The sequence below is a fragment of the Monodelphis domestica genome, chromosome 3 (genome assembly GCF_027887165.1).
Source record: "Monodelphis domestica isolate mMonDom1 chromosome 3, mMonDom1.pri, whole genome shotgun sequence".
NCBI classification, from domain to species: domain Eukaryota; kingdom Metazoa; phylum Chordata; class Mammalia; order Didelphimorphia; family Didelphidae; genus Monodelphis; species Monodelphis domestica.
Window position 1 is genome coordinate 385,946,695 of NC_077229.1, and position 15,423 is coordinate 385,962,117.

Here is a 15,423-nt window from a genome sequence, read left to right on the forward strand (position 1 = left end):
TATACGGATTCTAGATATGCTTTTGGCATTTGTCACTCAGTCGGGATGCTATGGCTCCAGAGAGGATTTTTAACCTCAGCTGGAAAATCCATAGCTAATGCAGAAATTATTAATGAAGTTCTTTCTGCTCTCAAACTGCCTAAAGCCCTAGCTGTAGTTCATTGCTCTGCCCATACAGGAGGCTCAGACCCTGTCTCTAGAGGAAATGACCGAGCAGATGCCGCTGCAAAACTAGCAGCCATAGAAGGACCTGGATTAATTTTAACATTAACAACCACTGATAATTTAAATTTATCACTCTCCTATAATGAAAAGGAAGTGGAAAAATGGAAACAAAAATTTAAAGCAAAACAAATTAATGGAGTATGGGTGTCATCTGAAGAAAAACCCCTGCTCCCTAGAAGTTTCTATAACCAAATTTGCCAATCTATTCATAAAAATGGTCATTTTGGTACCCAGGGCATCGTGGACTCTGTCAAGAGAGTATGGATAGCCCCTGGCATAACTACCATAGCCTCTAAAGTGTGTTCATCCTGCCCTACCTGCCAGGCATATAACCAACATGCCTTTCGTGGTAAAGCCTTTGGTGGACGTCCTCTGGCTTACACACCTTTTGAGCACCTGCAGATAGATTTTATAACGATGCCAAAGGCTGGACAATATAAATTTTGTTTGGTCATAGTAGACCAACTGACCAGATGGCCAGAAGCATTTCCTACAGCCCGAGCCACAGCAGCTTTTGTTGCTAAGGTGCTTTTAAAAGAAATTATTCCTCGCTTTGGCCTACCAGCACGTATTGACTCCGATAGAGGGAGTCATTTTACCGATTCTGTCTTAAACCAGATATATTCTTGCTTGGGGATAACTCCCAAATTCCATGTTCCATATCATCCCCAGAGTTCAGGCCAAGTTGAGAGGATGAACAAAGAACTTAAAACTATGATTGGAAAATTATGCACTGAGACCCATTTAAAATGGCCTGAAATTCTCCCTTTGGCCCTATTTTATCTTAGAAGCAGGCCTAGAGGAGACTTACATATTTCACCATTTGAGATGCTTTTTGGACATCCGCCTATACAGGCTAAGCCTTTCTCCCCGGCTTATACATCACTATTAGGGGGAGATACTACTATTGCTTCCTATATACAGGAATTACAGCACAAACTGCGTGAGCTACATGAATCCGGAGCTGCAGTACAAGCTGGACCACTAGACTTCTCCCTTCACGACCTGAACCCAGGAGACAACGTGTATATTAAGAATTTCAAGCGTACTGGAGCAACTGAACCTTCATGGGAAGGACCATTCCAAATATTGTTAACTACTCCAACATCTATAAAGGTTGGAGAAAAGGACTCTTGGATTCACTGTTCTCATGTAAAGAGAGCATCTTCTGTTGAGACTGATTGACTCTATCCTATACATGCATTGGAGATAACTATACATTGACAAGTGGAACTGTTTTTATTCTGCTTTTGACACATTGAATTCCTAAATTTAATTTTTTTCCTTTTTTCCTTTTTTTCTCTTTTCCTTATTTTATTATTATTATTATTTTTACATTATTTTATTTTTTTCCCTTTTTCTCATTTCTATGTACTTAAGGTACATATGATCAATATTAATTTTTATTCTACAATATTAGTTTAAATATATATATACTTGTTGTTATTATTAATACGCACCCAAACAGCTTTAGACTATGGGAACCTGCCATTTATTGATAATTGTTGTGGGACTATGATTAATGTTTATGTCTGATTCTAGATATGAGATCAAACAAGGAGCACAGATATAACCTGGATAATGCCAAAAGAGCTCACAGGTCTAAAAATCAAAAGATCAATCCAGGTAGGATTAATGCATTTCTAAGCCAATACTAAGGACTTGAACCTAGTGTGAGACTCGGGGTTGCGACACTTGACAGACGTTAAGATGTAGGCCTTCCCTGTATCCACACTCTTCGTGAAAATACCTACAGACAAGTACCTAAGGTTGGCTACCATCCTGGCTCCATCCATCCCTGAGAACGAAGGTAAAATCAGACGAGGGAATGACACTTCCCTAGATATAAAATAAGAATCTGGTCCTTTTTTTTCTCTCCTATAGTATGGCAACTTCCTGTAGCCTTGGCTGCAAATGGGGAAGTAAAATATGCTGCATTCTGTCCTACAGACTTGTGGGATTAGAAATTACTTAACTGGACCCTAATACAGGGGCCTGTGAAAAAAAAAATTTTTTTATTGCTTTCTCAAAATTTGTATACATAGATTTTTTTTTGAATTTTGATACTAATTTTGAATTCTTATTTAATATAGATATGCATATATAAAGGGTTTATATTTTTTCCCTTAATTTTTTCCCTTTTTTTCTTCTTCTGATTTTGAATTTTTATTTTATTTTCATTTTGTTTTGTTTTTCTTTTGAATTAACTCACACACCCCCACAACTAAAACTTGAATCCTCAGCTGGACTCAGTGTTTTTTCAACACTTTCTTCAGGGGGGATTGTATTTCATCAATTCCAAGATTTAAATTTTGTTCGAGAGAGAAATCTCCAGAGAAGAAGCTTGCTAACTAACTGAATCCAGAGAATGAACTGTTTGCAGAAAGATATCTAAACCTTTTCACTACAGGAAGATCCAGAATGAACCTTGGGGTGTGGTTGATTGAACATTCTTTGAATGTACACTCTTATGCCAAAGGGGACTGCCCCCTAATTGGCTTTTGTCAATGCGCCCAGCAAAACATTGGTTTGCTGTCTTTCTCTCTCCTCTATTTCCCCATATTTACAACTATTATAATTTTCCTCTTAGTGGGTAAAAAAATTTTTGTATACACATATAGTTAGAAATTTTTGGGGTGCAGTATGCTTATGTTTAGTGATCAATTGGGGAGACTAGTCTCCCAATCATCATCAGGGGGGATTGTGAATTTTAAAAGTCTCCATTTTGGTCTAGCACCCAAAAATTGTGCACACCCACACTACACGGGCATGCGCTAGTCAATGACAAATCAGAAATAACTAACTGCCCACCTGGGCTGTCCTAAGCCAAGCTAGAGCCAACCATTGGATTTGTGAGACACAGGAAGTGAGGTAGGGAACAGCCTCTGAGATTCGCGGAACTTCCTGTGGGGAGAGCTAGAGAGGAGTTGGTGTTAGGAGCTTGGAGAGGGAGGACGCCCGCAGACAGCTTTCCTTCAGATCGGTCACGTGAGTTAAGGACTGATTCTTTCCACCTGGGCCTTTGGGCCTAAAACTCCCCCTGCCTTGGTCAGAGGTTGAGTAGCCTCTTTCCCTTTTCTCTTCTCTCCTTCTCTCCCTAACCTTTTCCCTACTCCCAGTGTGATTAAACCTTCATAAACCTCATTCTGACTTGAGTGTTTCATTTTAGGAATTTCATAAGTAAATTCCTTGGCGGCCATTGTTAAATATTATATAAATCTTGTAGCCACATTTGTAACCATTACTATATTATAACCTTCTCCCAGAAGCCTTAAATTTCCCCATTACATTAGCCAACAGCTGTCATTCCCAAAGGTTCCCACTCTACATAAGTCTTTTAATTCTCCCTAGAGGCTAAGAACTTCCCAACTCAAGTACCTTACAGAAACTAAAAGTCATGAGATAAAATTAGAAAATCTATCTCCTAAGGACAAGAAATTATGATAAACCTGAGAAAAATTCCTTATTGCAATGACCATACCATAGAAGACATACTTAAGATTTTCCAAAGGGTCACATCAATACATATACACAATCACAAAAGCCAGAGAGCAGATATGAATGTAATTTGTGGATTAATGAAATAAATGAATTTATTTCATTCATTCATGAAATGAAATATTAATGAAATAAATTCTTCAGGAATTTCACTTCCTTACATCATAAATTTAACAGAAAAAGGATAGGATAAAAGAAGGAGTAAAAAACCACAGTGATCCTTGTCAGGACACTAGCTAGAGTTTACAGAAGAATGCCTTAAAAGTTTAGCATCAGTTATATTACAAAATTAAAACTTAAGTATATTAGTGGTAAGGAAATAGGGGGGAGAAAAGGTAGTGTCAGTAGTAGAGGCAAAAGGATAGAAGCCCTTAAATATTTTGTTATAGCAAATATTCTGCTCTTCCTAAAATAATTTTTTTTGATAGAAAAAAATCCAAACTCTTAGACTATAAAGAACAAAAGAAAGCAGACTAGCAAATCATATGTGCAAAGAATATACACAAAGATTTTGCTAAAAATCTTAATCATAAAAGGTTCATTACAGAAGAGAGAAAAATATGAAAAAATGTTCTCCTAGAAGAGCTGGTATTCAAATAAATGCATATTTTTTACTTCGCAATTTGATAACACTAAAGAAAACATATTTCAAATATATATTCTACAGTTTCATTACCAAGGTATTACATTAAAAGCATATATTTTCATATTCAGAACTTGACAATAACAATGTAGAATAAAAAAGGAATCTTTCCCCCTAGAGTAGAAATAATTTTTTAAATCTTAATAATATTTTAAAGTACCTTTGGAGACTCAGCTTCCTCATTATTTCCTTGTGAGATATTCCCATTTCTCTGAAGCATTGAGTCAACCATCATGGCCAGCCAGCCTGTACATATTCCTTTTCGCAAAATCACAGGTTCCACACTGGACAGGAACTCTACAATGTTAAATGCAAAATGAAGTTTCCCTGGGTGAAATAAACAGGAGCTGCAAGGATACAGATATAAGAAAATCATCAGTTCTGTATTTAGACACAACATAGTTTAATTTGGGGGGGTAATATTTCTTATGGTCTCTTATCTGTTTGCCCACTAAAAATGAAAATATATATTGGTTTCTTAGATGAGTTCCTCCCTATTGATAACATTGAGAAAGATTTCCAATTGTCTAGTTTTCATCATTAGATGTTTATGAAAATGCTTTAAAAAGAAATTACAAGAAAAATTATTCAGAATTTACTAATCATATTTTTAATATGTGAATTTTATGGGTCCTCATAAGAAACTGGACATGGCTTTCCATTTAATAAAGACTACTGATATCTGAAAAATAAATGAAAGCCAAAATGTTCATAGGGGAAAGACCAGAAAAAATCAGAAGTTTCTCTTCCACTTTATAGGTCAAAATAACTAAGATGAAATAGTCCCTTCATATAAAGCCAAAATAACTGCATGTTCCCTGAATTCTTTGTCCTTTCTCTCCTCAATTTAATATGACTCTGCCTCTCTTAGCTTCTTGTGGTATTTTAGAAGTCAAAGAAACAGGTGAGGAAAAAAATTATGTTCAATTAAATAGTTCCTATTGTTTACAAACTGCAAGAGATCATGTAGAGTCAGTCAAAAATTAGCAACTGGACAACAACAAAATAAACAAATGGGGATCAGGTTATAGAGTGAGAACTTTATGCTATTAATGAGGAGGTTCTTAGATATTTGAAACTAGACTGGGATTTATTTATTTTTTAATCCTTTTTATATCTTTTTCATACAACTGAGCACCAAATATATTCTCTAATAAAGAGCAAGCACTCAAAATCTGATAAATGAATTTAAATCTTTTTATCCATACATTTGAAGAATGTCATAAATTCTTTAGAAGAATAGTGCTATATTCTATAAAGTACAGTACCTTGCACAAGAATACGGTCTGGCTCGGAGCTTGGGAAGATGTTCTTTAAAAAACCAAACAAACACCAAGTTATTGATAATAAAATAATTTCTTCAATACTAAAAAGGAATATCAATATTTCCTGTTAGAAGACTATAATCTACAGGACAGGTACTTAAGAAATACTTGTTGACCAACTAATCTTATTTTTATAAAACTTTTATCTAAGCCCTTGAGAAATGACATTAAAAGTCCTTCAATTAAGAACTTATGTCATAGTGAAGCACTGTTGTCTCAGCCTGTAAAGACCACACACCTTTATGTTCCAAAGTTGGTTAGTCTTGGTAAGGGGAGGCTAGAGCTCCCCTGGATCCTTTGATATGCATCAACTTATTTCTGCTAAATTAATTCTCCAGAGTTTTACTGTTTCACTACAGTATAATCAATCAATAAATCAATCAATATTTATTAAATATCTATTATGTGCCATATGTTTTACTAAATGTTTAAATACAAATACAAAAAAAGAAACAATTTCTGTCCTTAAGGAGCTTGCATTCTATAAGTAGAGATAAGATGTACACATATAAATATATGTAGTAGTTGAATACAGAGGACTTAGGAAGGGGCAGTGCAGATTAGTAGAATCAGGAACGTTTTCATGAAGAAGGTGCTATTTGAATTTCATGCTGCAGGAGGTTAGCAGACCCTGTAAAGCAGAAATAAGGAAGAAGTATATTGTAGGCAGGAGGGGCAGATGGTCCAAATGTGCAAAGGTAGAAGACAGAGAGCCATGTGTGAGGGAAAGAAAGCAGGCCAGTTTGGCTGGACCATAGACTACAAGAAGAGAAGTAGTAATATATAATGAGAGGTAAGTGGAAATTTGATTGGTTTTAAAATTTATTTCTTTTTCTTTTTTTTTAATTTATTTTTCTAGAAGGAATAGAAAATCTTTGGATTATATTGAGTAGGGGAGTGACAAGATCAGATCTTCCACTAAGGAAAACCATTCTGGCATCTGGGTGGAGGATAAATTGGAGAGAGGAAGTTCTGGAGGCAGTAAAATCAGTATATTATTATAATAGGGTAGGAAAGAGATAATGAAGACTTGAAGGTGCTGGATGAGGAGTAGAGAGGAGCCAGATACAAGAGATGCTTCAATGGTAAACAGCAAGATGTGGCAACTTATTGAATGTGGAGGGTGAGGAAAACTGAGGCATTAAGGTTAATGATGAAGACATGAACTGAGAAAAAAAATGTTGACATTGAAACATTTCTCAAATATTAAAATGACATTTTCTTTTAAACATTAACAAAGGTGGTGATAGGTATATAGTTAAAGCTATACAAATAAAACAAAAATGGGAATGTCAGCACCCTACTAGAAGGGGGAGAGAAACTAGATCTTTTCTAAAGAAAGACAATGAACATAAGGGAAATAAAAACATTTTTATGGAATTGCCTGTATTATAATGGTGATTAGCTAGGTGACCCAGTGGATGACGTGCCAGGTATGGAGTCATCTTCATGAGCTGAAATCTAGCCTCAGATATTTACTAGCCGGGTGACACACTTAACCCTGCCTATCTCTGCTTCCTCATCAGCAAAAACTGAGCTGGAGAAGGAAATGGCAAACCATTCTAGCATCTTTGCCAAGAAAACTGCAAATGGAGTCACAGAGAGTTGGACAGAACTGAACAACAAAACTATTATGGTAACATTGTTGACTTCAAATATTATGATCTATCAATTTGTCAATAACTGAAATTCAAGTTTTTCTTAACTGATAGTAATGCTGAAAAAGCAATATAAATCAGAAGAGTTAACTGTAGAGAAACTATTTTTTAAAATATTTGTGTACAATTTCTTTTTTTTTGGTAGCAGTGATCATTTTAAATAAAGTTCTTCATGTATCAAATTGTTCATAAAGGAGGTGTTACTATGCACACATAAACATGATTTGAAAATAGCTTTAAAATAAATATCTGTCTATTTTTGCAAAGACTAACTGTTCAAATATTTTTGAAGATTTGTCTAAGAAAAAGTTCTTCATAGAAAATTGGTAAAATAGAAAGGGCTAAGAATATTTAACAATTCAGATTCATCAAAAATTGAAACTTAAAAGAATGGTTATGTTAAAATGGAAAAAAGAGGATTTTTTTTTCTTCTAAAGTCTTTTCAGTTTTAGAAGTCTATTTTTCCCTTGGGTACTAATGATAATTTTGAGATAAAAATATAAAGATCTTTTCCTGATGATGATAATTTCTAATATTGTCCAATTATAAATCTTGAAATTCTAAGGACTAAGAAATAACTACAGTAATTTTCCCTTTCTTCTAAAAGGATTCACCTATATTGTAGTCTTTCAGAAACATAAACCAATTAAACCAAAGTGACTACTTACCTAGGAGCAGACTAAGCGGTGGCTTGCAAGTTGGAAAAGCTTGGAGTAAGTCTAACAAGCTGACATAGGAATCTCGTATGAAATGATTATAGTCAGAGGCCCCTTGTTTGCTGCAAAGTTCTTGTAACCTTCTCTTTTCAGTACTATCACTGGTATATTCTACAAGGGCTCGCAAAAATGCCTATGGTAAGGGAAGAGAGATTTTAATGAAGGTGCCCTCTGTGGCTTAGATTGTCTTGGTAGCTTATTCATTACTTATCTGGAAGTGTGCTCAATTATCCAAAAATAAACTGGATAGCCAGTAGGAATGCCCAGAGGAGAATATAATTCACTCTCTGCTAGGGAAATCCAGTTTCTATCTTCTAAGTTTTGGCTATAGCCTGAAGTAAACTGTGACATTATAAAATCTGAGTGCAAAACACAATACAAGTTGTCCATCAAGTTATGATTTGAAAGCCCAGTGGATGACTCTGAATTAAATCTTTATTATTACTAATACCAGCTTCGGTATATACATGATAGACACACCTTATATTTGAGTTAATCCAACATCCACTTTAGGCCACTATATCTCAGTTGCCTCCAGAGTAAACTAGAGCATGGGACTTCTTATAAATGTCCAAGTTTAAACCCCTGTGGGTTGTATTAACAGTTTAGAGTTTCATTTAAATTCCATTCTTAAGCATCTTAACTAAGGATAAGGAAGGTTCCATCCAGATATATAACTTGGATTTTTTATTTAATTTCAAATTTTAATTTATTAGTGAGGTGAGAGAGGTATCACTCCAAAGAAGACTATCATTGAAATACTGTACTCGAGTCTGAAGCTTTCATTCAAGTCCATCATAAGGCTTTACAGCATCTTAGAATCAGGCTGAGCTAAGAAATAACTAGGAAATAGATATGTCGAAGACCTACAAGTGACAGGGCAGCTTGAGACTGGCAACATGGGCCATAAATGGGGAACATATTTTTGGTTTAAAAAGAGTATAACCATGACCAAAATGAGATTTGCATAAAGAAAAATATACTTTAAAGCATAATAATAATCACTCAACATTGGCCCCATATCCCCTCAAATAGGAGAAATGTTTCCAGTAGTATGCCCTCCTCTCTCTTTCTCTATGTCACACACAGACACTCAAGAGATTTCTGTATTGCAAGTGGTCTAATTTGGATCATCTTTTATATATGTATACACACACATGATTATATATTTATGTGTATGCATATGTGACATACATACACACATGTATTTATTTACTATAGCAATTATTATAATGAATAATTAATAGTAAGTGCCAGTTTCATTGCAGAGGAGAGGTAAAGTATAGGCAATTGGGAAAAAATGACTTGCCAGGGTCTCACAGCTAGGAAAGATCTTGAAGGTCATATTTGAACCCAGGACCTCCCATCTCCAGGTCTGCTTGGTGCTCTATTCACTGAACCACCTATCTGCCTCTCGTTTTATTTAATGATGGACGTACCAAGAACAGGGTGATTTGGACTAGTAAGTTACATAATATAAAATGATTAATATGGAAAGGACTATTAGTATTGGGGAATATTCAGTAACCATAGCATGATTTACTTATTCTTGTTATCAAGAGATATCTGGCAAAATGTAATTTGATAAGTAATATTAATACAACCACTTGAAGCAGGATTGGGAAGAGAAATTAAATTAAGAATAATCTTCCCAGGAAGAATATAGAATACTGACATCTAGTGGATCTTTCAACTTAAAAAACCTACATATTTTCTGCTAAAAATAAATCCAATTTTGTCTAATGTCAACATGTTTTCATAAGGCATTATATCTAAATGCTTAATGATAAATGTTTTGTATCTGAAAAATTGGTAAAAATATAGACTAAATTTCCAATTCATATGAAAAAATATTTTCCTTTATTGGATCAACAGAATAAATATTTCAAATTTAATATAGGTCATCATGAAGAAATGATTATGTTGTTCATATAGACCCTTTTCTACCCTTAATAGTGTCAAGGGGCATAGAATTAAATATTAAAGTATAAAGATAAGAGAAAGAAAATACCTTTTTAGGAATTGCTCTTATTTCAAGACACCAACTAAGAAGGTTCTGAAGAGAGACACCTTCAGGAATGTGCTGTGGTATGGTGGCTCCTTTGAGAATAAAGAATAGAAGGAGGAATCCCACAAGCATTAGAGACATAACATAACAAATAAGCAAATGAATATTGTCATTTCTAAATAAATAAATGAATACTATCTATACTTATAGATAATATCACTATTGTTATCCAAGTGTCTAATATCATGACTAAGGACATAAAATTATTTAGTCAGAAAACATCCCAATATGAATGGAATAGAGAGATAAAATTCATCAAACAGAAAAAACAAATTATAAACATTGAAAAACTTTGTTTCCTCTGAAGTACGCAATTCTTATGATCAATTTTTCGAAAAAAAAAAAGAGAGAGAGAAGTAAGATGGCTCAGTAGATTGAGAGCTAGGCCTATAGAAGAAAGGTTCTGGGCTCAAATGTGGCCTCAGGCACTTCTAAGCTGTGAGACCCTGGGCAAGTCCTTTAATCCCCATTGCCTACCCCTTACCACTCTTCTACTTTGGAATCAATACATTGTATTGTTTCTAAGCTGGGAAGTAAGGTTTAAAAAAAAAGCAATGGTACAAGTCTGTAGACATATAGAATTTAATATACAAAAAGCTGGCTCAATAGGCTAAGTCAAAATAAATATAAAGAAATGTAAAAAATAATTGAGCCAGTTTCTCAAAACTAATGTAATTGTAAACTTGTAATGTTCTGAAAGAAAATCTTGCAAGCTTGTAAAAAGAGACTTTTTCATTCTTTTAAGCTATGATATCAGGTGAAAAGAACTATATAAATATAGAGGGGGGGGAAAGTACGTTAGCCCAAATCTGCCAATAAAGGGAGAAAAATATAGAAAACAAAATCGACACCTGCTTCTACCAAACTAATCATTTTCATTCTTAGTCTTATCATTTTTATGTGATTCAAGTAAACAAATCTGTATTGAGTGCCATTATATTTAAGTTCTGCACTCTTTCACCAACAACCTTTGAAACTACGAACCAAAAATAGAATCACAATATTTCAATTCCTCTTCCTCCTCTGCCTCTATACTCACATAGAAATGCTGCCCAAACAGTAGAAGTCACAGAATAGGTAGCAAAAGCAGCAAGTGTCTGAATCAGACCAGAAAACCGGCTTCAATCAAGACTTATTCATCCATATCTGTATGAAAACTAACAACCTGGCAGTTATTTTTTAGTATACTAGTATGCCACGTTATTTTGAAGTACAAAGATATCTCAATAAAATAATCTCTCATTTCCAATAGAATAACAATAAAAGATTGAAGGCTGCAGTCACCAAGGTATCTATTCCCAGGTAACTAGTAAACTATTTGAACTTTGAACAGTAAAGGTGATTCAAAGGAGATGAGATCCAAAATGAACCTCCCATTTTTCATATTTTTTTCACAGAAAACTCAAAGAATTTAAGTTTCCATTTATTCTCTCACTTCTTTTTCCAGTGACTAAATAATATTTTAAATTCATAGTGAACAAAAGTCATGTACCTTTCTTTTTATTGTTTTCCTTAATTTTCAAGACAATACAATGTTCTCTTTTCTCTGAAAGCTGTAGTCTTTGAAGTAATTCTTTTACTTCTGAAGCATTATTAGGACAAACAATATTGAAGGAATCTCCAGGCTGGTAAGTATATGTTGTATTCTGGATAAATATAAAACCAATGAATTAAAGAGTTTTGTGATGGAATGCTAAGCATGCAATCTTTTTTATTTCATGAGATTAGAAGTGAAACAAACTTTTTTTTATTCTGCTAAAACCCTGTTAAAATTGTTGTAATATGCTCAGCTAAAAGATATTTTTAGTAGGCTTTGTAAAAAAAAGTTTGATCATATATTAGCTATACAAAATGCTTCTAAATTTAGGCAAACATAAAATTGGATGAAATAAAGGTTTTTCTAAATTTCCTCCATGGAAAATTAATTTAATGATGGAGAAAATAGGATTCAAGACTGTGTGACTTGTCCAAAGTGTCACAGCTAAAAAGTGACAAAGGAGGAACTGAAATCCTCCTCTTCTGACTTCACATCTCATGTTCATTACCCTGGGTTTTATTTTTTCCCCAATATCATCACAGACCTCCTCCTCATTCACTCCCTATACACAAAATGGAATAATATAAGACCACATAGCAAAAAAAAGCACCAGTTGATCACTTCATTGACTTCCCAGGCTATCTTTAATATGCAATTACCAGAATGATATGAAAAGGTAAGTAAGGTCATCAACTCACTGAAATGTCCAATTCTAAAAGGAGAGTGGTTTTTATGGCATCTTCCTTAGTAAGCCGAATGGCCTTTGAAATAGGGACCTGGAAAACTGTATCCACTGGAGTAAAAGACACTTGGCATCGCTCCTGGAAAGAGAGAATTTCTCTCTGATGAATTGCGACCAACAATGAAACTTAAAACAATATTATTCATTTATATAAGGACATTTTTCAAAATTATCTCAATGCTTTGCAGTCATTCTCTCATTTCTCTGAAGGGAAGAGATCACAAGTTATCATTCTATGCTTTAGAAACACTAATACCACGCTGTCATAGGTATTCTTTAAAAAAAAAAAGTCCCATACATTTTTGACTAAAGAAATCTATCTGGTAAACATTAGAAACTTTAGGTGACAAGCTTAAAACTCAGGAGGCTAGTATATATTTCTTAATAAACTGAAATAAAAAGTAAAATATTTTCTGAATTTGTTTCAAGTTTAAAGAAAAGCTAGGAAAGTCGGCTAACTGGTCTGCTAAGAGGAGGGGGTGATTATAATTTAAGATGACAAGAACTCCAAATATATGCGTAAAAGCAATTTCAAGTCTCCTTATTTCCCTAATGGTCCAATGTATGCATTTTATAAGTCCTCTGTACCTGTGACATCATAAAACTGACAAAAATCATAAAAGAAGAAATGTGTATTTCTGCCATTTATAATGTAGTCATTCGTTTTTTGGACTTTTTCTTGCCAGTTTATTATTATTTTTTCTCTCTCTCTATAATGATAACTGCCAGTCTGTAAAAAAGTAGAGTCAGAGAATGACTGATGAATCCTTGATATCAGCACTAATTACCAAAGGAAATATAGCAACTCCTCTATGCATCCTAATCTAGGACTCATGACTGTGTACTTAAAGGAATATAGAGTATGCTTATCCTAGATAAGTCAAGGTCCCATGTGGAGGGACCACAAGATCGTTCTGAAAATCAGAACAGATTTCATCAGTTCTTGGTTGGAACATATAAGGGCCAGGAAAACTGGCAAAGGGCAAAAGGAACCCAGGTAACTATAGATAGGTAGATAGCTAGAAAGTCAGACAGACAAGATAAATGGACACACATCCCTGTTCTCCCCTTTGTTTTATCATCATTTCAGAATTAGATCAGAATCAGAATCTGTTTGAACTTGGCAAATTCTCTCTGAGGATAAATATTTTTCTTTCCTTAAAATCTCAAAATTGATTGAAACACTGTCCAATACTAACTCTCACTTCAACTTCTTCATTTCACATACTTTTGGCCTAAATTCTCCCTTCTTCTAAATTTCCAACTTTTTTTAATGAGGGCACTACTACCCTTCTGACTTTAACTAATGAATAAATCTTACTACTGACATTTCTAGAAAGAATGTTTTCTACATTGCTTCACATATATAAAGTGTTTAAAATTAAAGAGTAATAAATGGACTTATATGATTTATATAGATGGTATATTAAATAAGACTACTATGTGTTCTTAAGGAATCTAATCCTATTAATACAACCAATTTAAAAATTAAGACCATCTACCCAACTAGAATTTTAAATTTGTAATGAATAATAGAGCTATACTTCTTACCTGGCCAAGAGGATCCAGAAAATGGACATCTAAATATTCTGGGGGTAATGCTGGAATGTTAAGAGCAGACTGTGAAAGGGGTGGTATTGATTGAGTAAGTGAGGGCTCAAAATCTTCAATCAAAGTGTCTGAATGAGTGCTGGTGATATTTTGTGAAGCCTCAGAAACTTTTCTCCCTGAAGCATCCAATTTGAGAAGTGCAATTTGTGAGTCAATGGGTAATACTTCTGGTTTAACTTGATCAATCTGTAAGGAGATGTCAGGTGTGGTACTGAAATCACTGGCCATATCTGCTTTTCCTTCACTTGATACAAACTGCTTGTTGAGGGCAGTCCAAAGTCCAGCAATCCACGGTTCAACAACAAGTTCTAAACTGAAAAAATTATTACAGGAAAAGAGACCCATCAAAAATAGGGATATTTTCACATTACAGTAAATTTGAACTAGGCATAACTAACATAACTTGATAAATATTATCAATGAGAATTTATTTACATTAACTCTTATGAAAGTCAAATTTCTTCTTGGTTATAGAGACATAATGGGAACCTAAGGGAGAAATGATTTAGAAAGTACAAGAATCCTTTAAGGGATGCAGAGTTAACTAAATAAAGGGTCTGGGATTTTGTCAGTGCAGGAACTACTTCCACTTACACAGATTTTATCCATCTAATTTATAGTCTTAGAAATTAAGCTTATGCTCAGAAAGGTAAAGGTGAATTGATTTCTCCATGGTGACCGGAGGACTAATAAGTGTCAGGGGGTGAAGTAAACATAGGGCTTCCTAAAGAAATTTGCCCAATTCACAATAATGACTTTATGAATCAACTATTACATTAAAAGAAAGTTAAGCTATGCATGGGTAACTCATTGCAAAAAGAATGCCTAGGTGTGCGCCCCCCCCCCCCCCAAGAATAACAATGTCAATACTTTAGAAATATCACTTCCAAAAGGTTTAGTAATATTTTAAAACAAGTAATAATATATAAAATAAGTGATGTTAATTGACTATGTGAGACTACTTCTTTAATCTGAAAACAGGTATATTTAAGACATTTGCCTTATCAATGATATATCTGATTATACATCACTTCTATCACTGAAGAGTCTTGGAAGGCAAGATGGGAAAACAACAACAACAAAAAAAACAGCTTCAGCAAATAAATAAATACCTAAACAGACACACAAGATCTCTTTAAACATGTATACAGAAATTTTGGAAACTTTGAAATTACGTGAAGTATCAGAAGCAAATTCTTTCAGATGTTTTAATTTTTCAGGAAAAGGGTAGAATGGCAATAAAATGGTTTAGGCTGAAAAGCTAAGGTTTGTAGGCTGCTGAAATCTATGGAAAAGAATGTTTATACTTAGATTTCTGGGCAAGGAAACAAGAGGGTTTTTGAGGAGTATGACATAAGCCAAGAGAAATGCATGATAGAATTGTTTTGGAAGCAGATTTA

At 34.1% G+C, this 15,423-nt stretch overlaps 1 protein-coding gene across 3 annotated transcripts in view; it reads right to left on the reverse strand.

Annotated features, from left to right (window-relative positions):
• The window catches only part of MTRR (5-methyltetrahydrofolate-homocysteine methyltransferase reductase), a 41,756-nt gene that overhangs the window by 15,401 nt on the left and 10,932 nt on the right, over positions 1 to 15,423 (reverse strand). For all 3 annotated transcript variants that reach the window (XM_001363740.4, XM_007486803.3, XM_007486806.3), the window contains exons 5-11: positions 13,964 to 14,336; positions 12,369 to 12,491; positions 11,626 to 11,779; positions 10,077 to 10,165; positions 8,018 to 8,198; positions 5,635 to 5,677; positions 4,527 to 4,713 (exon numbers count right to left, since the gene is read on the reverse strand). In XM_001363740.4, coding sequence (XP_001363777.3) covers positions 4,527 to 4,713; positions 5,635 to 5,677; positions 8,018 to 8,198; positions 10,077 to 10,165; positions 11,626 to 11,779; positions 12,369 to 12,491; positions 13,964 to 14,336 — 1,150 coding nt within the window. The remainder of the gene's footprint in view (positions 1 to 4,526; positions 4,714 to 5,634; positions 5,678 to 8,017; positions 8,199 to 10,076; positions 10,166 to 11,625; positions 11,780 to 12,368; positions 12,492 to 13,963; positions 14,337 to 15,423) is intronic.